We start from the raw sequence: 27,217 nt of genomic DNA, 5'->3' as shown, positions 1-27,217 counted from the left end.
AAGTAGTCGACAGCTGCTGCGTGGGGCAGGGGAAACAACAATAGATTTACCTAAGTGGCTTCAATGATTTGACGTCATGCCGTCTTCTGTTCTCAATCAAACTTCCTTGGCAGTAACTACAGTTCTACTTCTTGGTAGCCTATAGCCAATCAATGCTGCCAGTAGGAGGGAGGCGGTGCTTGTTCTAAATGGAAGCCAATCAGCAGAGTTTTTCTGCAGGCACATGTGAAAGCGGTGGGCGTGGCTTGCTCTTTGCCCTGCCCAGCCTATTTCCTGCCTCTCACTATAGGCAGGTGTATTTTTACGGGTGAAAATAGACGCTGGCTTTGGTTTGATGGTCTATCTTCTTACTCCTGCAGTAGTACTTGACTTGTATCTGGGAGACAGTTTCCTGTTTAGCTTTGATCTGTTGTCTACTGCTGGGGTTTCCCCCTTCCCCACCCGGAGGTATGTGGGGATGGGGAAATATCTGTTTTTTTTTTTTTGTTGTTGTTGCTGCTAAACCTAGTTTTAGATCAGAAAGCATTGGTTATGTTTTATGTTTTTTTGTGGGGGGAAAAAAGGCTGCACTTGATATGATAGGTGGGGAAGATCGCATTTTAAGTGGGGTGGGTGGGGGGTAGCAAGTAGGCCGTAGCTTCTTCTGGACTTTGGTGTTCTGGGTTGTACACAACGCGGGAGGAGATGCGCGCGTTTGTTTGGCTCTGGGGTTTAAATAGAAGGTAAATGCCTTTTTTTGTAACCTGTCATGTTAAAGAGCCACCTGCGTAGGAGATGGGTATCTGTATTCTGGCCTTTTCTGTTCTAAACCTAGATCGTACGGTTCGCTTTGTAGTTGGGTAAACTGTAGTTGTGAGTCATAAGAATAGAGGTAAAACGCAGTTGAAATCGAAGCAAAAAAGTCACAGCCATAGTAATCCAAAGAACCATCAACTTCTGTTTAGTTAATGTGAGACAGGATGGGCGCCTTTTAAACAGGCACGTAACTGGATAAATAGTAAGCTGGGTGTGGCTTTTGGAAAGTTGTTTCTGTGTGTAATAAAATGTGATGTCCAGTTATGCATTTTTTTATAATTCCTAAGGGGCTAGTAGAGTAGAATAATAAAAATCTTGAAAGAAGGAACTTAGTGGCCTGATGGCCTTGTGTGTTTCTCAAGGACATATAACCATTCCCTTTTAGATTGCAAAGCCATAAAGTGTGTGGGGGTGGGGGGTGGTTTTCAATATGGTCTGTAAGGGTTTGCTTTAATTCCTGTTTTTTTCTGGGTTAACTATTATGTTGGCATTGTCAATCTATGCTGAGGTAAGTGGTTACTCCCTCACACTTTGTTAATGAGCTTGTTATTGTACAGTTAATTTCTCTACATTTAAACAAAAAAAAATCTTGTAATGAGACCAGTTTTATGATATCAAATAATGCTTTAAGTTTAACTGGTGGTCTACAAAAAATGCATGTATCAATGCTCGGCCCTCTCCTTTGGAAAGGAGGGGAGCAGGTCATGAAAGAGAAGCAGGTGGTGGTTCTGGGATTGATTTATTGCGCCCTCATTACATAGTTAAAGTATGTGTACATATTAAGCATTTCCAACTGATCGATTTATGCTTCATTTCTACAGAGAGAATGGGATAAGGAGGTTCTAGATGTGTTCTTGGGCCACTTGATTTCACGACACACTCAAGTTAAAATGGATTCCTATGGAGTTCATATAACTTGCAATGCCATCTGAAACATTCCTTTCTTCTGCTTTTGCTTGCTAGGTCTGGTGGTAGCATTGTGGTATCTGCCAGTTCCATTCAGCAGGGACAGGGGGTAGATAGACTGTTTAAGAGCATGTGTTAAATTTCAATCAGTTAGGAAAAATAAACTTGTATCTTCAGTTGGCTTTAGATGGGGCAGTTTTGTTTTAGTCAATGCACAGAGTTTTAAAAATATCAGCTGAGAAAACTAGCAACTAGTCGGTGCACTGGTGTTTTAACCAAGCACTGCTTGCTTCTGATGATGAAAATCTTTTCAAATTGAAAGCAATAAAATCAAATCTTCTGTGGTTTCATTCTTAGTTTGTGGGAAGCAGCAGCCTACAGAGTAAGCATTCTACTCAGAGTATTAAGTCTAAATAAGGAGTGAATTGTAGCACACTAGCTCAGGCAATATTTATGTTGATATAACCACTCAATATGCATGGGCTAAATTTGCATGTAAATTTAACTCATGAATATTCATTGTGGATATTCTGAAAGCCCGATGGGACTAGCTGTGCCTCAAGGATTGGGTTGGGAATGGCTGCTCCAGAGCCGGCTTTCAAAAAGGACCAGACAGTTTGTAAAATAACACAAGACCCTGCAACGACACTCAAAACCTATATAGGAAACTTATCAGGAAATGAGGGCAGGACCAGAGGCAGAGCTGAGACACATGCGAAGGCAGTCTGAAGCGCCGCTTGCCTTCAGTGTGGACGCTGCACACCAAGGTAAGAATTTTTAAAATACAGCCAGCACTTAGGAAGTCGAGGGGCTGCCGGAAGACAGGTCGTGCTTGGAGGGCAGAGGGAGGGAGGGAGGGAGGGAGGCATGGGGACTGGCAACTATACAGAGTTTCCTCGAGGGTGGGGCGATTACGAACCCTACAAACACTACACGGCTTCACTGCCATGGAGTCAGCTTCAAAACGTTGGAGGTGCGAATTATTATATTAGATAGTGTGTACTTATTTACAGCTCTTCCTTTCCATTCCCATCCCTTCTAGGTGTAACAACCTAAGGCTGTGCCTGTAGCATCTGTGCAGCAAGCAGATCTTCCTTTTGAATCAGACCTCCCTGTCTGTCCATGTACCACCTTTTGGCTCTGAACAGATCTTTCCTGTTGGGATCCCCTACTTCCCACCTAGAGCACTCCTCCACTTCATGGTTAATGCTGGAATTAGCAGAAACGACTTCTCTTTGGTCAGCTGTAGTTTCTTGGACCTATTCAGGACAACCCCCTCTCTTCAAGGGTTCCGGCAGGGGTAGAGGCAAACCCCTTCAATGTTGTTAACTCCTTCCCTACTGTCACGCAACCTGAAACATTCCCATTGCAGCTTATCCAGGCTACCCCCTCGGTCTGGATCCTTTACCAACCACAACCTCGGAACCCTCACCTCAGTTACTCTGGAGAGTTCTCTCATGATCTTTAGTAATCCCCATTATAATGGAGGATTACACAAGTGTGTGATTTCAGGCTAGGAATTCATAGTAGTCCTGCTTGTTCCCATGTTCCAGACCCTGATATAACGTTTGCAGTGCTGCCTTTCTTCATTGGTTGGGCTCGTGCTGCTTGACTCATGCCTTATGGCAGTGCTATTATGGTCGTTTTGTTGACAAACTACATTGTGCTAGCTTACTGCACATCCTGGAACTTAAACCAGTTCATATCTTATTCAGTTGTACATATAATTTGCCTTCAGTTTGTCCTGTCTGTATATCTCAACTGCACTTTCCCTTGTTTACCTCTTAATACGTTTCATTGTATTCACTGTTTTGCTTCTCAGCCAGTTGCTCTAACCATTAGGCTATGCCTTCTGTTTTGTTTCCATTTGCATGGAGACATGCTAGTTGCTGTTTTTTTATAAGCCAAGCATTGTACAGATTTAGTGTCTGTTTCTTTGAGAGACTGAAAGTTGCCCTTGGACTACAAATCCCTGTAATCCTGTAGTTCCCTGTGATAAGCTCTTACAGTAACACAGTAACATAGTAGATGACTGCAGAGAAAGCTGCCCGGTCCATCCAGTCAGCCCAACAAGATAAACTCGTATGTGCTACTTGTACATATGAGCACATGTCCTAGATCCTTGTGTCTTATGGTATTCTTCCTATTGGTTTGCTTGGTTCTCTTAGTGTTGGGGGGGGGGGGGTCCCCTTTAGAGTCATTGGGTCTGAAGAGAGTCTGCAGCTTCTCTATATGTAGTGAAACTTTCAAGTTATCGTAATGCTGTTAAGATTTCACTAATATAAAAGTATATATGACATCTACTCTCAGCCTGGTGTTGAACCACTCCCAGCTTCTCTCTTGTATATGGGAGTCTGTTCTCAACCAGCTCTTTCTGCAAGGGACGCTACATTTAAAGAAAATGTTGGTTCTGAATCTCATCATAGTGATGTGATCTATACTCTGGTTTAAGCTGCATGCCATTCATGCCAAGCATTGAAAGGGCAGAACACCTTCACATCATTGTATTGTAGAAATAGTGTTAGCATATCTTATATGAATGTTCCTCTATGCTATATTAAAACTTTGTTTTCTGCTGCTGGTTTCATCTTACCATATTTCATATGGTGGCTTTAAAGTATTGTTTCATGTTACTGCCAACTCCAAGTTTCTCATTTATTGTATTTGTGCTTATTTTTGTTCATTTTACTATTATAACTATAAGGTTTTGTGGTGTTTTTGTCAACCTATACCTGCTATACACTTGAGTGAATCTCTTGATAAATCCCAATTAAAAAAAAAAACACCCCATAAAATTGTACTTTTAAGATATAAAGTAATGTTTTCTTAGATCATTTTTTTGGTAGAAAGTTACCATGGGAGGCCTCACCCTGCCCTTCCCTCAGTGTCCCAGATTTACAAACAAAACATCTGGAAACCTTTTAATTTTAGGCCTTTTCAGAACCAATCTTTATGCTAATTTTGGGGGGGGGGGGGGGGGGTAGGTAGAAGCCAAAATTAACATGAGGTGTGTACTACTGTCTTTGTGTCTGAGACAGGAGTAACCTTCTGGAGGTCCCCCCAGTCAGAACCCCAGGCAAGAAAACCTCTGGCTACTAAATAAGTATTAGACATAATATTTGTTCAAATAATCAAAGAAGCCAATCAGTAATTATTGAAATATCAACAAATAAAATCCCAATAGAGTATAATATGTAGCAAATAATGAACAGTTTTCCGTGGGAGCTGTCAGTATGTCCACCTGCTAATTGTAAACACATTGAGGCTCGCCATCCTCAGTTCTGTTTCCTCTTAAATACTTTTTTTCTTCCATTCTTCATTATCTTAATTATAATTACCCTTCCTACCTAATGAATATGCATAGTTCCAGAATATTCTATTTCCTTTTATGGTTAATCCTGTTCCAGCACTTTCTACCATCTTCCAACTTCTATCACTTATTCCCTAATTGCATGGACAGTTTTAAGGCCTGTCATATAAGCATGTTTTTTTTTTTTCTTTATTTCATTAGATAATGGTTAGTCACCATTATAATGTCTACTCCCTCTTGCTTGAGTTACAATTTTACCCACACCCTCTTCTCCTTTTGTTTATCAGGATACTGCAGGTGTCCTTAGTCATAGGATTCTCTAGCTCTTTGGTTGCTGACTAGCAACTTATCACAAGTTAGCATAGGCCAAATGTCAAACCACAAATTTCTACAGCCTTAGAAAATGATTACCAGAAAAAATACATTTCTAGCTGTCTTGGAATTTCATGTCTGCTCCCAGCTTAAGAAATGCAAATAGCTATATTAAAATAACATATATAGATGGTTTGCACCTTGCCATGGTCTCTGTGATATACAGTAGACACTAGGCCAGAGGTTCTCACCCCAGGCTTCATCTACCAGTGATGCATATTCAGAAGACCTGAGATGATTAATACAGTGCCTCTGTTTGCATGCTGATACCAGATTCGTTATACCAGACTAGCAGGAGGTGTCTGAAGCCCGGCTTTACTAGTTCATACAGTTCCGAATTGTACTTTACTCCTACTGATAAAAATGGCCTGAAGTCAGAGTTTAAGTATATTTAAAGAGACAGCCATAATGCAAGTACATACCATTGCTAAACTACATAGGCTATAGTGTTTCCCAGTTCAATCCTGGAGTACCCCCTTACTCCTGTGTTTTTATTGGCTGGTCACTTGGACTTGGTTCTCTTTCACCTTTAGTTTGGTAAGGGGTATTCCAGGATTGATTTGGGAAACACTGGGCTATGGGAACAGTTCTTTTTACCTTAAAGATGCCTCGAGGAGTAATGTTTTTTATTTATAACAATTTTATACATAAAATCAAGTATTCAACTTGTTTGAAAAGTGGTACATTTCGTATCATATTCAATTTTAGGTAATAATTAAAGAGAAAGGAAAAAAAAATATTTTAAATTGAAATCCCCACTCAAGTCCACAATATGGGATTCAAAATGAAAAAGAAAAGTGGAATTATTCTAACAAAAATACATTTCTAGGAACGTTCACTTGAGAAATTTACAGGTTACACTGTTCGGTGTCATAGTTATCCATATCAAAGGGAAGATGACATTTTCAATTTTCCTTATTTTGTCTAGACACTAAAAAGGCTGTTAGCTGAGTTGGTTCAAAAAATACATATTTAAGGGATTGGTATTTTACCACACATTTACAAGGAAATCTAAGAGAGAAAATTGCTCCCAGCTGTAACACTGCTGGCTTCATCAAAAGAAATTGTCTTCGCTTTTTTTGTGTCTCGCGAGAGACATCAGGAAATATCTGAATTTTTTGGCCTAAGAACACTTTGTCCTTATTTCTGAAATACATTTTCATTAACCATGCCTTATCTGGTGGTAATGCTACCGTCACTATCAATGTTGTTGGAATGACAGGATCATTTTCTGAAGACTCAAGTATGGCTGAAATGTTAAGATCTTGTTTCTGGTTTTCTTGATTTAATATTGGGAGGTAATAAATCTGAGAGGTGGAATCATCTCTTCTTTTACTTCAAGTATTTCCATTAAATACTTCTTTAGCATTTCCCTTGGGGATTTAGACAATTGTCTTGGAAAATTTAATAAACGAAGATTGTTACTTCTGAGTTTTCCAATGATTCCGTTTTTTTTTCGCAGGAAAATCAAGTCTTTAACCATAGTCTCTTGTTGAGTTTGGAGTTTAACTTCCAAGATCATATCGTTATCCGTTTGCTCTAATTTTTCAACTTTAGTATCCAGAATTTTAGTTTTTTGCTCAAGAGCCAAAAAATCCTGATTCAATTTATTTACTTGCGGAACAAGAGATTTTCCTAGGCCAACTATCAAAATCCACAGCGAATCTAGCATTACTTCCGCTGGTTTTTGAATTTCAAAAGAAAATTGTGTGGGTGGTACTTCTTTGTCCGAAGTTTTCTCCAATATCGAGCTAGCAGCTTCTTCCACCTTCGATAGAATAGGTGTTTGTGTCCGAGACCTCAGTTCACATCCAACCGGATCTATTTCCTCCCGGCCCTGTAGACTTACACCACTTCGGGAAAGCGAGTCCAGAGACGCCTCGGTTGGTGTGCTATACCCCGCAGGTTGCGGGGGCGGTTCCCTCGAGTCGGGGTCGAGGAGTAATTTTTAAAAACATTTAAACTGGACTAAAGGCATGTCTAGAGATATTGTAATATCTAGTTGGGTTTTCAGGATTTCCCCAGTGAATATCTGACTTATTTTCATGCACTTTCTCCATTGTACGCAAATAGATTGTACTTCTATGGAGTTACAGCCTGGTCTCACTAACACAGACTACTCAATTACCGTGGATTCTTTTGGATTCGTATTAGAGAAAAGAAACCTTAGAGCTGCTAAATTCTACAATGAAAATCTGACCTGGAAAAGGCTGAGTTCAGATATGCCTGTTTTAGTCATTTTGACGCATACCTTTTTTTTTTCGTCAAATTTTGAAGCCATTTTTTCCTTCCCCATGACTCAGCTACTTAATCTCCTATTTGAACTGATATTTGCCAGTTCGTTTTGAAGCTCCTGACTGTTTCCTCCCCACCTCACCCACAACTTTGCTTCTATTGCAGTCAATTCAGTAATGTCATAAGACAGTAGTATCGTTTCTTAAATTTTTGAAGCATTTAGGTGTGTTTTTTTTTTTTCCCAATCCTGGGAAAGCACCTAAATTGCAGACACCTAGTATAAGAAGCTCTAAATAAAATGGCAATTTAGAAGCTTTATAGCTTTCAGATTAAACTGGAGTTGGAATTTTCTGCAGGCTGCAATGAATTGATCAGATAAGTTTCTCTGGGGCTGCTTTACTAAGCTGTGCTAACTTTAACTTGTGGGTTTCCCTGATGCCGAGGCTGCTTCTAGTGCAGCTATAAAATGTCCGCATTTCCATTTATTTCATTAACGACCACACACTAATTTCCAAATTAGTGTGTGGCCATTAGTGCGTGAGCCCTTGGCATTGCCTGTTTTGTAGGCACTAGGGGCTATGTTCTAATCCTACACAAATCTGTTGGTGCTTGCCAAAACCCACGCATTAACCAATTAGCACAGGGCATGCTTAACTCTGTCCCCAAACATACCTCCTTGTGCTAAAAAATTGTATATATTTTAGTGTGGGATGTGCGCTGATTCTGAACTACCGTGGGGCACATCCCTTGGCAGTGCTTTTTGGCACACCGTAGGTATGCACTAGTGCCTACTGCCGCTTAATAGAAGGACACCTATATGAGCTATCCAGACTTGGTGGTCCCATAAAAATTTATTCGAGGTCTGTTTTGATGTGAAAAGCTCATGTATAATCAGCACTTTTCCTGGATCAGCATAAGAATAATTTACCCAGAATGATTGATTGGAATGTAATTTTCAGGTTTGATATATGCATGAACTGCTGGATTTAGCTGGCGCCATAGCACAAGTCTCCATCTCTTATCCTTTGTAAAGCAGTGGGAGTGTGTCTTGGGTTTCTGTGGCTCTGTACTGCTTGTACTGCTGCTGTGGCACGCTTGGCAAAATGTTCCACTGGAGAAAAAGTTCTTCCTGGTTCTCACAGGAAGTATTTGCTTTTCCCACTTGGGAAACACTGCGAGCAAAAATGCCACTGGGTGTTCTTTGCAATGGCAGAAGCTTGAAGCAGGCCTCTTACAGTGATATCTGGGTGATGGATCTAGTGGGGGAGGGGAAGCAAACGTCTGTGTAGGAGTTTGTTTTTTTTTGAAGTTCAAGTAATTTTTATTCTACTATGCAAGTTAGAGAACACAACCAACAAAACCAAGCCACCAATAATTAACAAAAGAGACAACATACTTAACATACTTATAATAAATTGCCATAGGAAATATTGTACCTTTTTTATTTTGTTCCACTTTTACCCCTTCATATTTTTCTATATATAAAAACTTATACCAAGAGTGCTTGGATATGGCAGTATATTCCTTCCAATTTAGCAAAATAACACTTGAGCAATCAATGAGGAACTCAAAACAGCCTCCAACATTTACGGGAAAGAGTAGTAAATCCCTTTGACTTTCATATCAATACTCTATATGTGATTGAAGCTATAACTTGCCAGACATCCAGTACAGTGAGATTGTTTGATTATAATGGGAAAATAAGCCCTAATTCCATTTTAGCTGAAGTGAAACATGTTCTTTTCTATTTGGGGTATAGTGGGCTTTCTAATCAGGTTGCTTCCCAGAGTTTTTCTGCCACCCAAAAAAGGTGATGCCTTTTGTCTTAAAATAACGGGAGCTGAAGGGGTGTTTGCTCCCTAATCCAGTCCCTCATTCCCCCCCCCCCCCCCCCCCCCCACAGAGTACTTATTTGGTACACTAAACTATCGCACCCTCCCCTCTTGCAGGTTGGCTGGGAGAGGAAGGGCTGCAGCGCAAAGCAGACTCAAAAGGTCTGAGTTATTTAGGCTCCTTGAAATAGACATTGCACAAGGCCATCTGCTAGTGCCAAAAATTTAAATGTTAAACTTTGGTAGTTGTACTAATGACATTTAATCTTGGTCTTCCCTTTATGGTTGTGATCTAGGAGTCTGAAGCTAACATTTTTGCTAGTAATAGATGAGGTGTAGTAGGCCGTCATTTAGATATGGAATTCTTCCAGCGCTAGCAAAATGAATCTTTAAGGTTTAGAATTGAGTCTTGAAAGGTGTGAGTAAAGCTAATTGACTTCTGACTTCACATGTTGGAGCCTTTATTATTATTATTATTAATTACATTTGTACCCCGCGCTTTCCCGCTTAATGCGGCTTACGTAGTAATTTGAAATATGACCAGCTTTCTCAACATCTGATGTTCTAATGTTTGTTTCACTGTTTTGTAACAAACAAAGTTGCAGTTAATTATTCAAGGCAATGCCCCAGTGGCAGAGCCCAGACTCACCATTTTTCCTTGTATATGATAATGGTTTCAGCTCTACCAATCTGTTCCATTTTTGTAGAATGGAAATTTAGATTTTTATAATTTAATATATATGAAACTTTGGGGGGGGGGGGGGGGGGGGGGGGGGGACTACAAATAGCATGAGGTGACACATGGAGGGAGAGAGTAGGGTGCTTATACCTAACAGGGATTACACCTCTTCCCAGGATATACCCACAGAGCTGGCTCCTATGGCTGACCCCTCCCTCCACAAATGTTTTACAGATGTCTGCTAGTATCAAAAGGTAGACAGACCAGTGTGCTTCCCTCACTCCTCCAAGCAGTCTTACACTGGACTTCTGTTATAAATGCTCTTGTGCCTATCTTTCCATTTTCCCATAAGGCGGCTCTCCTGCCATCACCCACCTTTTTGGCACAGTGTGTCATTTTCTTGGGGGTTCTGAAGAACAATATTCTAGTGGCGTCATTGAACAGGATCTTCTCATAAGCTTTCTCTATGCAGCCAGCTATTTCATCCCTAATGGTATCCAACAGGATATCAATAAAGAATGTGTAGCTCTCTGCTGGGATATTGCCCTTGGCTAGGAAAATCTTATTGTAGCTGCCCTCCATCAAATACTGTTCCAAGGACCACCGGGTGCTTGATATAGACATTGGTCTGAATGTCTCTAGCTGGAAGCCTTTCCAGCTCTATGTGAAATTCTGCCACACGGTTCTGGGAGAGCAGGAAGAGCAGGTTCAGACCCAGCAGTTGATGTTTGTAGGCAGACTCTGGCAACTCTTCCTTATAGTTAAAATAATTTGTCTGTATCAATAGCACAAAACTACTTGAAAAAATGTACCTTTCATAAAAAAACACCAATGAGCTGTTGGGCTGTGTTGACTTAAGTGCTCTATGTATTGTAGCAATCTTAGTTGATGTACATTTACACTCTTGAGCTGCTGCAAGACAAATTTCCTAGGTAGGATATCGCACAGCAGCAGCTTGTAGTGTCAGATCCTCCCCTTCCCAAAGAGTGGCCCTTGGTTTGGGTCTCATTTAAAACTCAGAACTATCCAGAAGAGAGGAATCATCCCTACTCATCTAGCGGCTAGCTTTTCCCACAAGGGGACACTATTTGAAAATGTTTTCTGTCTTACTGGATTAACTAGCCACGTTCTGCTGCATAAGAACTACACTGGTTCCACTAGCCCACAGCACTTGCTGTGAAGTCACAGCTAGGCCTCTTGCTAAGCAAAGCTTTAGTAGCTTTCTAGGTTAACACCTGAACCTGGTACCGCCTTTCTACTTGGCTGCCATAGTTAGTGTGAACTAGAGCTAGGGTTCATGTGAACAGAGAATATTTTACTAATAACTTTGAGTAAACCTTACTTCACCTGCCACATACACAGTTTTGGTGGAGTGTAGTCTTATGTAACTTTCTTGTTCTGCTAGTTTACATTTAGAAAAGTAATTGCTCTCTAACATCAGATGTTCACACACTTCAGGACTCTTCATATAGTCACTAAATGGCACTGCACCAAATAGTTTCAGTAACTAAATTCTAGTGTTAAGGGCAGAAACTGTTGCCGATTCCTGTTGGGAGGAGGATGGTTCTCGCCCCATTCCTTGGGACATGCAGAGCTCTCGTTTAAACATAACTAAATGGGCTATAAGCCCCCAATGCAGTCCATTGGTTTACTTCTATTTTGTTACTGTGATGACTTATACTGTGCCAAAACTGGAAATACAGAGACAAAATAATAGATTTGTTCCTCAGTTACTTTTTAAACAAAAAGCTAAACTATTTACTCTGGTGCTACAACAAGGACATACCATCATGCATCACCACTTGGAAAACACAAATGTCATTCAGATATTTCTGGAGTGGACGAGTAGCCTAGTGGTTAGTGAAGTGGACTTTGATCCTGGGGAACTTGAGTTCGATTCCCACTGCAGCTCCTTGTGACTCTGGGCAAGTCACTTAACCCTCCATTGCCCCTGAGCTGGAAAATGTTGGCGCATTTAGACTGACTCTAGACTTCTGCTTGAAGGTAGTGCTGCACTCATTACTCAACATCTCTTTTAAATAGTAGTAATAAACAATATTAAGTGCATTTTTATAATATGCTACTGCATTCTACAAAACAAAAGGAGCAAGTTCCCACAAACTATATTTCTCTTTTGTTCTAGGCACAGGAAAAAAGATTTGAAATGCTCCCAGGTTTCAACCTAATTCTTTAATTGGGGCTATAAATGTCATAAATAAGTAGATAGAAACTCTGAATGTTGAGCACCTGATTCTCATAATGTGATGTCTTGTTTGCGGCCCTTTACCAGGAAAAAAAAATCTCTGCACAAATATAACTTGTTCCAGGGTGTTCCTATAATCACTAACCAGCCCCTCCAAATGACACACTAATTATGATGTAAAACAAATTACTACTCTATGAAAAGTTCCATTTTTATACTTTGTGTACATCCATATGCTACACAAAGTGTAATGTTTGAAAATATAAGGGAGATTAAATAAAAATTATACCAACAGTACATACTGTTTCCTATTCTCAATCCTACCTCCTTAATTGGCCCTTCTCTATCGCTCGCTCCCTTTTCACCCCCACCCGGTCACTCACTGACAGGTCCGTGGAGGCATGGAAGAAAATTGCAAGCTTAGCTTCCCTGCCCTGATCCTCACTCAATGGTTCGACCTGCTGCCTGCATGGCGCTTTGGCTGAAAGCAAAATGAAGCTGGGTGCACTGTACAGGGTTGTCATAACTCCATGTGCACCGCCTCTGCCTGCCCGATGCCTTGACTGAGAACACAAAGCTTCGCACACTGCTTGGTGGTCATCATAGCTCTATGTACGTTGCTGCCCTCCCATGATGTAACTTTCTGTTTCGCGGAGGAGGAGGGAAACTGGCAGCAGCGCACATAGAGCTATGATGACCTTGCATAGCTTCATTTTGTTCTCGGCCAAGGTGCCGGGTAGGCAGCAGGGCGAACCAGTGAGGTACAGGGCAGGAAAGAGAAACTAAGTTTATAGTTGATGGACTGGGGAAGCCTAAGCTATGGCACGTGGGTGCCTTTTTTTTTTTTTAAATTTGTTTGGGGGAGCAACTTTTCCCCCTGCACCCTCCCTAGCTACGCATCTGAATCGCATGGCAAAGACTTTACCTATTGGCATTACAGTTCCTTGAGGGGCTGGGGAAGCCTAAACTATGGCGCATAGGTGCCTTTTTTTTTAAATCTAGGGGAGCAACCGCCCCCCCCCCCCCCCCCCAAGCTATGCCTCTGAATCACATGGCAAACACTTTACCTCCTGGGATTACTCAACAGGCAAAATTCTGGGGATTGTCATATGCAGTGTCATTTTCATAGCACCTTTTGACATTGTACACCATTTCCATTAGACTATTTTTTTCGGTAGTAGTGATCTTGCTGTTGAGTCCAGCTCAGTGCCTAGGAAGAAAATGGATGTAATGTGACTTTGTTTTTTTACTTATACAGCTGGCACTAATATTTTTCATGTCTGAAAAACAAAATTTCCTCTTAATCACCAGTCCCTTTCCTACCCACAAATGTGAAATCATCCAGGTAATGCACCATATACCAGTCCACCAACCTGGCAGCTGTCCAGTGCAGGAATATACTGCTGAAGCTTTCAAAATAAGCACATGAAATGGAGCAGCCCATCACCATGAACTTATCAAAATAACTCATGGTGGAATCTGAAAACCAGTAAAGGAAAGCTGGGAGTATACTGACAGACGTTCAGACATGGACTCGGATGTGACTCTGGCCATAAGGGCACCAGATCCCATGCTTTGGATTAAAGCCATAGTCAAACAGTTTGTTTGGTACACAATCTCATTCACAGTGTCCTTTGGGAGCCACCATGGCATCTAAATAGACCACCTATTCTTCCTGGTCTTTTGATTTCATTCATTATCTGCTTATGGACTGGCTTCACCATAAACCATAAGCAGATAAAATCTCTTTGACCATGTGAAAGGGATTTTGAAACCTAAGAAACCCACTACCAAGATCTTGAGGTGGACATTATCAAGAAGTGTCCTACTTGTGACCTCAAGATGGAGACTGTTCATACTTTAAGCATTTGGATGCTGGTAACTGACTCTACAAATTGTCTAAAATTTGCAGTACAGGAAATGGCCATCAGCTTTGAATTACTACCATTTGTTGTTTCTCAAGTCTTCTCTAGGTGGTTGATGTAACTTTGGCTATAAGAGAGAGACTTTCTGTCATGGTATGCACAAAATTAACCATCTAGGATATTTCAAATGACACAACTGTCAAACTTGAGTTAAACAGCTTCTAGAGAATTGCAGCCTATGGGCCCTGGGCGATGGTTGCCTTCATGGCTGAATTATCTTAGAGGTGTAAACCAGAATCAGGTGGGAGGAGGAAACTCTGAATCAGTGCAAGACTTATGATAACAACTGGTTAAGATGGAGATGAAGCCTAGTGCAACAAAAAAATTGGCAGTTGAAGATATTTGCTTAACATGTTTCTTTTCCTTAGGGATTTGAAGAGAAAATGGCTTCTGTAGCAGTTGAAACACAACAGGTATGTAATTTGGTTTGCCCAGAATTATTGCACTTTATAATATACATTTGTAACTTTTTCAGGTGGTGCAGACATGCATATCATTGTCAAGTTCATTTACCTATTTTGCTATGACTTTGCGGTATATCAAGCAGTTCACAGCTTTAAAAAAGAGCAAGCTAAAGGGGGAACACTTCTTTAAAATGAACAAAAGACCAAAACAATACAGGAGAATAGAGACAATGGGGAAAGAAAACTACAATATATCCCGGAATAAGAGGGTTGGCAAGTACAAAAGGTAATATACTGTTTGCAGCAAAAAGAGACCTAGAATTATAAATTAGGCCTGTGGGAAAGCTTGTATAAAGAAATTGGATTTAAGGTTTTCTTGAAGGCCTGTTAAAAGGGCTCAGTGTAGGGGCAACAACACTAAAACTAGTGTCTAAGAACATCACACCAAATGTTTTATGAGTGTTGCATCCAGCAGTCTGTGGAACAAGCTACCTGAGGAATTGAAGGTGGTTCTTCACATTTGTATCTTTTTAGAAAAAAAAACTTATTTTTTTTTATTCATTGTTATGAGGATGGGTAATTATTATTATTTTTTTTTGAAGTGGGGGTTGCATGGATAAAGGGTGTGTGTGGGGGATGTGACTTGTTCTGTCTTATTATAACTCACACTGTACAACATTTGAAAGTAGTGGATTATAAGACTTTGAATTGAATTAAATTCTCAACTTTGACTCAACAGAATATAATGGTGAGAGTAGTTAACCTGCCACTGGTGAGCTCTACCTGTGCCATGGTATCATCTGCTTACATCAGCTCAAAAGAGAACCATCCGTACCTGAAGTCTGCTTGTGAGGTGGCAGAGAATGGGGTAAAGACTATCACTGCTTTAGCCCTCACAAGTGCAAAGCCCATTATCCAAAAACTAGAGCCTCAAAGTAAGTGGTGTCTATATAAGTTTGGTTTTGCATTAATTTGTAATGGGGTCAAAGGGTCACGGATTTGATGTACTGCCTTCCTGTGGTACAACAAAGTGGTTTACGTTTATTATATGCAGGTACTTTGTCCCTAGTGGGCTCACAATCTAGGTTTTTGCACCTGGGGCAGTGAAGGATTAAATGACTTTGTCCAGAGTCACAAGGAGCTGTAGTGGAAATTTAACCCAGTTCCCAGATTCTGGGCCCACTGCACTAACCATTAGGCTACTCCTCCACTCCTAATTTTGCTAATGTAAAATTAGCTTTGCTAATGGTACTGTACAGCAGTTAGATTGTAAGTATTTATATAAATACTAACGGTGTCAGCTACATGACTAGGTGGCAGTACAGATTTTTGAGGTCTATTCTTCTGGGATGCTATGGAAGCAGCATTTGCAGCTGTTTGGGGGGTGGGATGTTTCGTTGGTAAGGACAATGTTTATGGCTGAACTTAAGAGCCCATGATAGAGTTCTAGAAAAAGCCTTGCTCCATGTCTGTAGCCTCAGCATTGTTGCTGCAATGACCACACTAGGAACGGTGGGAGAGGGTTCACAAAAAATGAAGGGAAACTCCCTAGATAGCTGTGAATGAAGACTCATGGTACCATAATCTCAGAACAAGTTCTGATTTTAACTCCTGACATCTGGTTGAAAAATTTAAAAACAAACAAGAAAAAAATTTTTTTTTCTATGCATTTATTGCATATGTGGTGGTATGGAGTTTTTCTGACCAGTGATGATGATCCTTGTGGAAGCTCTGGAAAAAATTTAATCTTAATAGAGCGCCACTGTTAAGGTCTTGCCGAGGTCTTTTCTCCATATTTTTGCTTTTTTTGTGTGTGTTCTGATATTGCTGTGATTTCTGAATGTTTTGTGGTGGAGAGATTCAATTTAGGTTCAATTCTTGTTTCGTTTGATTTATATAAAGATTTGCTTGGCACATGAAATCAAGATTTGAGTATTGGCTCTTTCCTTTTGACAGTAAGTAGTATAGACCTGCCAAATCTCTTCCTGGGAAAGCTGAGCCTCCTGCTGAGGGGTGGAGCACAGTTGTGGGCATCTTTCCTGTCTTCAGACCCTCTTAAACTTTAGTGCTTTCCATCCTGCTGGTCAAACAAGCTATCTGAGGAACTTAGACTAATAAAGGGGGATATTAGTTTAATGATCTAAGAAGGAAAGAGGAACAGAGGAAGGGAAGTGGAGATGACTACAAATTTTGGACAGAAAAGAGGAACGCGTGGGGGGGGGGGGGGGGGGGGGGAAGCTGTGTGGCAGAGGCTCATATCCAAGGTACCCAAAAGACCAACAGGGCTAATGAAGAAAAGCATCAGCAAAAACAGAGGTCTTTAAATTGGTCTTGGAGTGCTCAAGAGAGGAATGTAGTTGCAGATACTGAGGTAACATGCTCCAGAGCTCTGGACACAAATATTGAATGCGGAGTGCTATTTATGTTTAATTTCCCTAAAGGTAGGGACAACAAAGGATTCTACCCCAAATCTAAGTAATGTGTGTGAGGAAGAGTGTATAACGTGACAAAAAAAGACAGTTCATCAGAGCTACAGATTTTGAAAGCTAGTAGTAGAAATTTATAAGTTATCCAATGATGAAGAGATAACCAGTGAGTAAAAGAGGGGTATCACTGAATTTTTCCCCCCTCCTATAAGTTTGGAAGTATTCTGAGCCATTTGCAAGCAATGGAGGTCTTTAACTCTGAGTCTTTATATAAAACATTACAATAATCCAGTTGGCTGAGAACCAGAGTGGGTCAAAATGTGACATGCTGGAGGGTGAAATAGAGGTCTTAGTGGATTGCACACAGTTTGAAGAGAGAGAGAGACCACTAGAGTGACTTGAGGTCAAAATGAGAGCACTAAAGTCTTGTGTGAAAATCTTCATAGTGGATAATAGGGGGAGCAGAGTTGTAAAGAAAATAAGGACAGCAAGGATTCACTCGACCTGATCAGCAAAAAGGAGAGCCTTAGATTTGAGGATTCAGTATGTTTGTCCTTTTAAACAGACTGATTCACACCAGTTTACTATTTATATTGTGATTCCTGTAAGGGATCAAGGGTGCAAAGGACTTGAATGTTGTTGATGTAAATCTACATAATGGGGCAAGGAATATGTTGAAAACCTTGGGGGCCAAAACTGATTCTTGTGGGACTCCAGAAACAGGTGAGGAAGGGGCTGGATGGGGTATAGTGGCACTGAACAATACAACTATGATCTGTAAGGTAGGAAAGGAAGCAGTCAACCCAGTCTGACTTAGTCTATGGAGCAATATTTGAGTGACACACAGCCAGATGGGGTTCACACCTTCCACAGAAATGGAACACAAACAGAAATTGGGTGGAAAGGAACCAGTATGAAGTAATCAGTCACCACATCAAGGTAAGATGCTCCAAAAGAAATCTTTATTATGACCCAACATGGTCCGTGTTGGGTCATAATAAAGGTTTCTTTTGGAGCATCTTACCTTGATGTGGTGACTGATTACTTCATACTGGTTCCTTTCCACCTAATTTCTTTTTGTGCAATATTTGAGTGATCAACAAGATCATATGCCACACACAGATCCAAAGAAAAATGAACAGATTTGGGCCTGATCCAGGTGATAGGTGTTACCACTTATATCTTCTAACATCTAGCATCTCCTCTTATTGCTAGTCCCATCCCCTGAAAAGTTGCTTTTTTTTTTTTTTTTTTTTTGCAACACCACCAGTACCGTAAGGATGCACATGTGTGAAGCCCTGTAGTATGTTTATGTTGAGTCCCTGCTGGATCCCTCTGACATGTACACACTTCCCATTTTTGTGTGTGGGCAAAAGTCTGTAGGGGGACTGAGGACAGGAATGAAGTGCGACGAGCAGGATGGAGAAATATAGGAAGGGAGGGATGAGCACCCTTCTAGAGGGATGGAAGCAGGGGTGTGCTGGTAAATTTTTAACGGGCTCTCCGGGCATAGCTGGCCCTGAAATTTGGGGGGAGGGGGGAATACATGCCTCTCTCTCACCTCCCTTATGCGGGCACGCTAGGCATACCTTTGCCGAGCCCCACCAGCTAATAAATGGACTGCCACCATTCTCTGCTGCTTGTTTCTGGATCTGAGCAGCATGATGGAACCTTCTTGCACTTGCATGAAAAGTTCCAGCCTGATGCTCAGTCAGAAACAGGGAGCAGCAGCAGTCTATTTACTTAGCTGGTGGGGCCAGCATCACTGCCAGCAAAGTAAAAGAGAATTCAGGCGGAGGCCCAAGACCACATTTTGGGAGTCAGTTGTTAAAGTAGCCATGGGGAGGCCTACTTTAACAACCGACTCCCAAAATTCTTAAAAACTTAACAAACGGCTCTCGCGAGCCCGTGAGAGCCCACTCCAGCACACCACTGGATGGAAGTACTTCTAGTGGGTCTGAAGTGAGTGGGTGAATGGGTAGAAAAGAGTGGGTAGTCTCTAGTGAGGGGAGGGTGCAAGAAAGGAGCAAACACAAAGCGAGGGAAGATCTACAGAGAGAGAAATAGGGAGGGGGGGGGGTGAACAAAGGAAAATAAGCATCTCCTGAGAGAGAGATTTGAGGGGGAGGGACAAGTGTATAGTGGTAGAAGTGAATCTGAAGAGAAGGGGGAAGTGTCTGGAGGGGTTGCGGAGAGATGGTGTGAAGGATCAGGGGGCTGGGTGTTAAGAAGCAGTGGTAAGAGGGGACAGAAGGCACAGAAAATATGGAAATGTATGGGGTAGAAGTTTAAGAGGAGGTTTGGGAAGCTGGATAGAGTAAGAAGAAATGGTTTGTTACAGGGAAGGAGTTAGGGCTGTTAAGGAAAAGTCAAAGCTAGGACTTGGGGGGTGGTGAGCATAGAAGATGGAAATGAAGGACTAGAGAGAGTGAAACAAAAGGGAATATGCTGGGAAAAAGACGATGGAAAGTCAGGAAGAGAAAAATGGAGAAGTCACACAAGGAAAGCAGAAGACTGGAATCAACCTGGTTAGAAGAACTTTTCTGCATTTATTTTAAATTTTTGGTAACTAGAATGTCCACTTTGGGGAAAAGTGTATCTCCTCTATTCTCAGAGGACAAGCAGGCTTCAATCTTCACAAGTGGGTGATACCAATCTGCGTCACCCAGTCCAGCATTTTGCCAAAGCTAAAAATAGAGCTTTATGGAGCACAAACTGTTCTTCACCATGGATGCATGTGTTCCTGCTCGTCATGCGAACACGGTCTCCTCAATCCTCTTTCTCCCCCCCCGTGTGAGGAGAAGGTTTACTTTTTTTTTTTTTTTTTTTTTTCTCTTCACTCGCCCAGTCTTGAAAGCTTGTTCAGTGCCTTCTGGCTATTTTTCTCAGTTTCTAGTGGCTCTTCTTTTTTTGGGGGCCCTTTTTTCAAACCTGTTTTGTTTTGATTGGGTTTGTCATCATCTGGCTGTTTTTAGGCCCCGACTTTGGTTTTTTTTTCTTTTTTTTTTTCTGTGCTTTGCCCCTTTTTTTTTAGGCACTTTTGAGTCATTTAATTTGGCCAACTAGGTTTTCCCATCTATATCCATGAAGACTCCCAGTGGCTTCAAGCGCTGTACCCGGTGTAATTGGATGATCTCAGGAACAGACACCCATTCTTGGTCTAGATACAGGAACACATGGACTCCCAGTCTGCGTAAATGTATTGTCAAAAATTGAAATCAAGATCTGACATTTTTTCTCAATCGCCAACCCTTTCTTGGGTCTCGCTTATGCTCAAATATGTGGTTCCTATTTTCCCTCATGAACTTGTTCTAGCAAGTGTTTCTTGCTGTACTAGTGATTAAATCTTCCCAGTAGAATTCAACTTTCTCTTTAAGCAGAACTTGAGACCCCACCGTATTTAGAATACTTGACATTTGTACATATACCATTATCTTGAAACTCATATTGGCACATACATCTCATTGTTTTGTTTTTGTTTTCAGTTGCTCTTGCCAATAGCTATGCTTGCATTGGACTGGACAAAATTGAAGAGAAGTTGCCCATCCTCTACCAACCAACTGATGAGGTGAGTTTGGATCAAATACTAGGAGTGTAGCAATCTGACTCTTGGGGTCCTGTCCATTCTGTTAAAGTCTGCCAACATGTATTGCAGAGAGCTAATCAACTTCTGTGTGTAGTTGTGCCTGCCAGCTGGCAGCTTGAGCTTTGGGGTTTAAAACTTCACTTCCTGCATCTAATTATCTGTAGTCCTATGAACTTGTAGAACTCGTTTTCCCTTTGTAGCTTATTATCAATGCCACGGGCATGGTTTCTGGAGCAAAGGAAACTATATCAGTGACGGTGACAAGTGCCAGGGATGCTGTTGCCCATACAATCACTGGAGTGGTGGACAAAACCAAAGGAACTGTGAAGGGGAGCATGGAAATGACCAAGACACTTGTGAGTGGCAGCATGAACGCTGTTCTGGGAAGCCGCATGGTGCAGATGGTGAGCACCGGGGTAGATGCAGCACTGACCAAGTCTGAAGCTCTTGTGGATCAGTATCTGCCACTCAGTGATGAGGAGCTAGGTACGACTATAACTGCTCAACTAGAAAACTAGGTTTATCATTAAGTTTAGTGGTGTGGTAGCCTTTGTTAGTCTACTTTTAAAGGTAATAAATAGAAATAAATCAAAACAAAGATGATACCTTTTTTGGACTATCCATCTTATTTTCTTTTTTATATTTTGATTTATTGCTATAAGCATGGTTCATTAAACTTTCTTCCCTGTGTTCAAATATAGGACAAAACATGGATCTAAGTGTAATGTAGCTAAATAACATTACCTTCATACCAATTTTTTTTGTGTGTGTATATATAGCTGTATTTAATGGGTATAAGTATTTTGAAAAGGACAAGTGGCAGTCTTTATCACACTACCACTACTTAGTGTGAATCTTAAAATTACTTCCTTTGCGAGATGTAAAGGTTTGATTACATGCCATTGAATTTGGACTTGGGGTTTCTTTTTTAGCCAAAGAAGCTACCAGAACTGAAGGATTTGAAGCTCGAATCCAGAAGCCAAGTTACTACCTTAGACTGGGGTCTCTATCGTCCAAGGTTCGCAGGCGAGCTTATGAGCAGGCCTTGACCAGGGTCAAAGATGCCAAATGCAGGAGCCAGGATGCCATAGCCCAACTCCACCATACTATTGATCTTGTAAGCAGATCTCTGTGACTTTAACAAATATTAACTGAAAAAACATTAGAGCCTGTAATTGAGTGCACTTGACAACCCCCTATGACCTTGCTAAAGTACTTTGGGGGAAATGCCGTAAGCTCTAATGCAAAACATACCATGACATGCTATAATCAATAAGCATGGAAATTTAATGTGTAGCGCATCGATTGATGTCACCTTTCCTGTTGGTGGCTCAGCCACTGACAGGAAGGGTGACCGTAAAAAAAGAAAATGTAATTGTTCAGCTGTTCTCTTCCCCCGGACCATGACTGGGAAGCTTCCCCTCCCTCCTTCCCCCTTCTGAATTTTAAAAACATGTCCATGTGTCTAGTGATGATGGTGGTTTTGCTACAGAATTACTGAAATCTAATTCAGATTTGTTCTTTTAGTTAGATTATGCTCATAAGAATATGTCAAATGTGAACCAGAAACTGCATGATGCCCAGGAGAGGCTGTACCAGTCCTGGGTGGAATGGAGGAGAAGCACAGGACTGCAGGATGGAGAGGAGGCTACTAGTACACAGGTGAAGAACACTAGTACAGTGGTTCCTAATCTGGTATTGTCGGTTAGCCTAGGTTTCTGGATGTCTGTGCATGAAACTTGCCTCCAAACAGATCTCCTATATAGTGAATATCCTGAAAAGAAGACTTGTAGCAGACTGCAGTCTACATTTGTGTAGGCTTTCTGAAAATTTCCAGAAAACTAATCCTGACTGGCTGCTATGTTTCAGTAGAGCTTTGTACAGTGGGGAAAGCATGCATGGCTCATGGCATTCTTTCTAACCCCTCTATGTATATGTGTGTATGTATGTTCATGAATGTTGGAGATGTATTTCTGTATATCTGTTCTGTTTGACTGGGGGGGGGGGGGGGGGGGGGAGAAAATGAGGGAGATGGCTGTTTGAAAAGGTGAATTCCTTAATCATTATAGTGATTCAGTGCTTGTATGTTGCAATTGTTGGAACTGCTTCTCTCATAGAAATGCATTCAAGCACTTTTTGTGGTTGGAGAGGAACTGTTTCAAAACATTTCCCCCCTCCCCCCCCCCAACTGCATGCAGAAAAACGTCCCCTGCTGATCACCTCCCTTCTATGTTCCATCCCTATCAATTGGATCAGACCTGCAATCACTGCTGCTCCTTAACATTGGAAGCACATAGGGCAGGATTACTGACTTGAGGGGAGGGGCAGTACAGATTTTGTCTATGCTAATAAACATTTTTAAAGTCTGAAATGTCCACACATTAGCTATCCAACTCTCTGGACGTTTAGCTTTTCTTTTCAAGATTCAGACTTTCATTAGTTGTCGGCCCAAACCTTCCAATTTTTGAGTACATCTGAGGGGGGTACAAGTAGGAATTTGGACCCCTGGTATGTGCCTAGTTTGGTAGGGCCACATTAAGTCATAGCAATAGATATTGGTTGCTGTAATCCTTAATTAGCAAGTATTGGAAATAACAAAGGAAATATAGCTGAATTTGTAATACAGTAAGTCAGTTATGTAATCTTGTAGTCATGCATGTGGTGTGCAGGTTTTATTTAATTTGGTTTGTGCTTTGTGTGTGTAGGAGGGTTGAAGTTAGTGGTGGTGATGCAGTTGCAAGGTGGAGGTGTATGTAAGGTGTATGTGGGTTTTTTTTTCTATGTTGCAAAAGCTGGGATAATGACTTGTATAGATAATACATTGGGCCACTTTTTTTGAGGGGAGGTAGGGAGCTAGAATCCCCAATCTAATCTGCCCACTTTTAAATTAGTCTTCACCAGTTTTAACTCCATATGTAGTTTTCATCTTACTCTGTTATAGTTAATTTTACCTCCCAGGTAGATATTCTTGACCCCCTTTTGTATAATTCTTTCCAATTTCTGCTGAGTTGGCAAGATGAAAATGCAGCAGTTTTGATAGCACCCGACTATCTACATCTCTTGATTCTAAAGATGAACCTCTTCTGTTCTTTAGCACGCTGAGTCACATGTTTTAGCTGTTGCCCAGGGTTTGAGTCGCCAGCTTCATACGACCTGCCTCACCCTGGTGTCAGGCATTCAGGGTGTGCCCCAAAATATCCAGGACCAGGCCCACAATGTTCGCAGTATGGCTGGGAACATCTACCAGAACTTCCACTCTGCCACCACCTTCAGAGGTGTGTCTGAGCAGCTCCTTGCCACCAGCAGAGGACAGCTGAACAAAATGAAGGAATCTCTGGAGCATGTGATGGATTATCTTGTCAACAACACACCACTCAACTGGCTGGTAGGTCCATTTATTCACTGTGTATGGTAGAGATGTGCTCAAGGTCTGTCTTTCTGGCTTTGACACACCACCTGCTCAACTAGCCCTGTATTACTGGTGGCCTTCTAGGCACGGTTATTGCTTTAACAAATGCTATAGCAGAATATTGTGTTGGTCTGTCCCTTTTGGAGCAACTCAAATTACAAGCCAAACAAAAAGGGATGAGTTAATTGCTTCAGGTTTAGCTTTACAAGCCTGTGATTTGACAGAAAAAGTAATCTTAACTTCTACGACATCGTCACTTTTCTGGACTACCCCTAAAGCAATGTAATGTCTGTCCCAGGCACAGCTATTGGGTTGGGAGGACAGGATAGTGCCCTATTGTTCTTATCAGTATGGTGCAGGCAATAACAAGCATGGATATCTGGATAAGTGTTTTGTAGATAAGATAATGTGCTGAGTGGTAGGGTCTATAGGGTAGAGAATATGAATGTCATCAGCATATATGAAAATTGTCAGGCCAACAGATTGAGCCAGTGTGAGAAGGGACGCCAGAAAAATATTGAAAAGGAAAGGAGAAAGGCTAGACCCTTGGATACCTACTAAGAGATGAAAAGGATTGGACTATCTTTAATATGAGCTGTATATTGCCTTTTGTCAAGGTAGGAAGTGAACCAGTGATACACAGTAGCAATGATTCCTATAGATTGTAACCAAGACAGAATGCTTGATAAGGTCAGATGCAGCAGAAAGATCGAGAGAAGGATCACTGGTCTCAATTTATCCAAAAAGTAGCAAGTGGTTGTAAGGCCTGTCTAATTAGGGTGTAATACATTAGTTGTGGCAATGAAATTGGTGAGTTGAGAATGAACAATAGTTTCCACAAGTTTAACTAGGAAAGGGAGATTATCTATAGGTCTGTAATTGGAAGGGTCACTAGCAGAGATTTTTTTTTTTTTTTGTCCTTGATTTTGGGATAAATAGGCATTTTCCAGTCATGAGGCATCTCTCCAGTGGAGAGTGACCACGAGATCATAGAATGGAGCAATGGAAGAAAAACAAAGGTGTTTTTTTTTTTTTTTTAAACTATGATGGCAGGTAAAAGGTGTAGACAAGTGGAGGTAGATTGCAGACTGGACACAATGTGAGAGTTCAGTCAGACGGAACATGGAAGTTAGATAAAGTGCTAACAGGGAGACCAGGGGGAGAGTTGGATAATGGGACAGTGGGAAGTGGTGATGCAGAGCCAGTACTGGTATTAAAATGTTCAAGAAGGGTAGTAATTTTTAGACTAAAAGTGTGTAGTGAGTAATTGGGCTGGGGGTAGAGTCTCTCTCAAATCTGAGATTTTACAGGTCGAGGATAGTCACAAACTTAATTACCAACAAGTGATTTAGGAGTTCCTTGCTGGTTAAAAGGTTTTCCACTGTAGAACTGGGGATTGAGATTGGGCAGGTCTCAGATCTGTCATTGCTGCTTATAAAAGCAACCTTGTATTGACTTCATGCAATTTCTTGGCCCTGGTAATAGAACACAGTTCAGTGCTAATGATGAAAACAATTGTGTATATGCAATTAATACTACAAAATTTTATGTAAGCAGTCCAGTTCTTAGATGCCATTTTAAGGCTGGTCATCGAATGCAGTGCATTTTACTCAAGATTTCTCCTAATATGCCAAACCACTATCGGAACTGCCTTTAAATTGAAGCTAGTCTGAATAGTTCTGGATTCAACTGGTATCTTGGCCTGAGACATAGCCAAGGACTTGCATGATCTAAACTTATACTTCTGTATGTGGGGAGATGAAAGAGGAGCTTCCCGGTAATTCTAACCTGGAATCTTTTCACTTTTTGCACAATACAGGTCCCTGACTTCACAATCTCAGACCTATCTTCAGAATCTGATGACATTCCAGATATTGTGGGTTTGGATGAAGAATACCAGCATAATTTTTCTCAGCCTAATGGTTCTGTTCCTTCTGGGCAGAGAGCTGGCTAACTGGAGGAGTCATGTTTTATCTCTGTATCATGCTAATTTATTTGCTTTTAATAATATATGTTGATATTTATAGTTGCACTAATCAATTTTTGTCCTACTTCAGCTTGAACATTGAAAATACATGGGAATTTTTTTTTTTTTTTGCAAATTCCCCTTAGGATTCAATAGAAATCCAATCTTTTTTTTTTTTGTAATTCTTTTCTTGTCTATGGGTATTAGTTTATGAGAATTTAATAAAGTTGCATTATTCAGAAACTGTTCTGTTTTTCATCATTAGCTAAGATGGGGGAGGGTTTGAAAGCTAGTCTTTATTTAGGCATTATGGCAATCCAGTACTGTGCTATTTCTCTTGACTGGTTGTGATGGTCGCATCCCTGATCAACATTAGCTTCATTAAGTGCAAACTGATAGCAGATAAGGACTCTCTGGTCTAGCCTGCCCAGTTGCATTCCTGATTGTGGTGTCTAAATCCTTTACCCCCAATTTCTCACTATCCTTCATTACATAGCCTGGGATAAGCACAGATTGATTCTTGAGTTCCTGCATGCCTTTCAATTCAATTTAGGTCTTATATACTGCTAATATCCCCTGTTTAGGGTTCAGTGTGGCTTACTACAATCAGTGGAACAGTTAATGTATTCACCCAATGGCCTACTTATAAAACTCTTATTGGTTAGGTATGTTAGAGCAACTTAGTCTGTGTTAAATTTGATACTTCTAAAGTCTGTTAGGGGATCAGTGAGTGTTTATATAGCAGTCTTTGGGAAGAATAAGGCTTTTAGCTTCTTTCTGAAGCTGAGGTAGTTATTCTTGGCTCTGATAGCCAGAAGGAGTGAGGTCCATAATGCAATCCCTGCTGCTGAGAAGAGTGAGTTAAAGATCTTCTGAGATCGGATTCCCTTGTGAAATGGTGGGGCTAGGATCAATTGTTCGTTTAGTCTGTTGGTCTGAACAATGCAAATAGATAAGATGTTAGTCAGGAGTGCAGAGGTAGCACCTTGAAGAAACTGACAGGCAGATGATCAAAAGCAAAGGCCGGTGCTAGAGGCTGTTGGTGCCATACTGGCGCCGGTGTTTGCTACAGACCCATGATCAGAGCCCTCAAGCGCGTGAAACAACGCGCACTTAGCGCAAGTAACATGCAGTGGGCACCGACCAAGCCCCCCCCCCCCCCCCCAGCG

At 41.2% G+C, this 27,217-nt stretch overlaps 2 protein-coding genes across 3 annotated transcripts; both read left to right on the top strand.

Annotated features, from left to right (window-relative positions):
- Positions 1–27,217, top strand: part of LOC115463556 (perilipin-2-like) — a 198,836-nt gene that overhangs the window by 76,993 nt on the left and 94,626 nt on the right.
- On the top strand, positions 273–26,995 carry LOC115463554 (perilipin-2-like). Of its 3 annotated transcripts, none has more exons than XM_030194185.1 (9): positions 273–447; positions 14,626–14,670; positions 15,401–15,596; positions 20,573–20,655; positions 20,874–21,159; positions 21,606–21,790; positions 22,201–22,335; positions 23,768–24,058; positions 25,902–26,992. In XM_030194185.1, exons 2-9 carry the CDS (start codon positions 14,641–14,643, stop codon positions 26,034–26,036), a joined length of 1,341 nt encoding a protein of 446 aa, XP_030050045.1. In that variant the 5' UTR covers positions 273–447; positions 14,626–14,640; the 3' UTR covers positions 26,037–26,992. The 3 variants fall into 3 exon arrangements, with proteins under 3 accessions (XP_030050045.1, XP_030050047.1, XP_030050046.1); XM_030194186.1 differs by lacking the exon at positions 273–447 and adding an exon at positions 2,292–2,468; XM_030194187.1 differs by lacking the exon at positions 23,768–24,058 and having other exon boundaries at positions 25,902–26,995.

This window comes from Microcaecilia unicolor, chromosome 2, assembly GCF_901765095.1.
Source record: "Microcaecilia unicolor chromosome 2, aMicUni1.1, whole genome shotgun sequence".
NCBI lineage: Eukaryota > Metazoa > Chordata > Amphibia > Gymnophiona > Siphonopidae > Microcaecilia > Microcaecilia unicolor.
Note: the sequence above shows the minus strand (reverse complement) of the source record. Positions and strands in the feature narration are given on the sequence as shown.

Coding starts and splice junctions, on each gene's coding strand:
- LOC115463554 (XM_030194185.1), top strand. CDS start 14,641: ATGGCTTCTGTAGCAGTTGAAACACAACAG. Junction 20,656..20,873: donor TCTACCAACCAACTGATGAG/GTGAGTTTGGAT, acceptor TTCCCTTTGTAG/CTTATTATCAATGCCACGGG. Junction 22,336..23,767: donor AGGAGGCTACTAGTACACAG/GTGAAGAACACT, acceptor TCTGTTCTTTAG/CACGCTGAGTCACATGTTTT.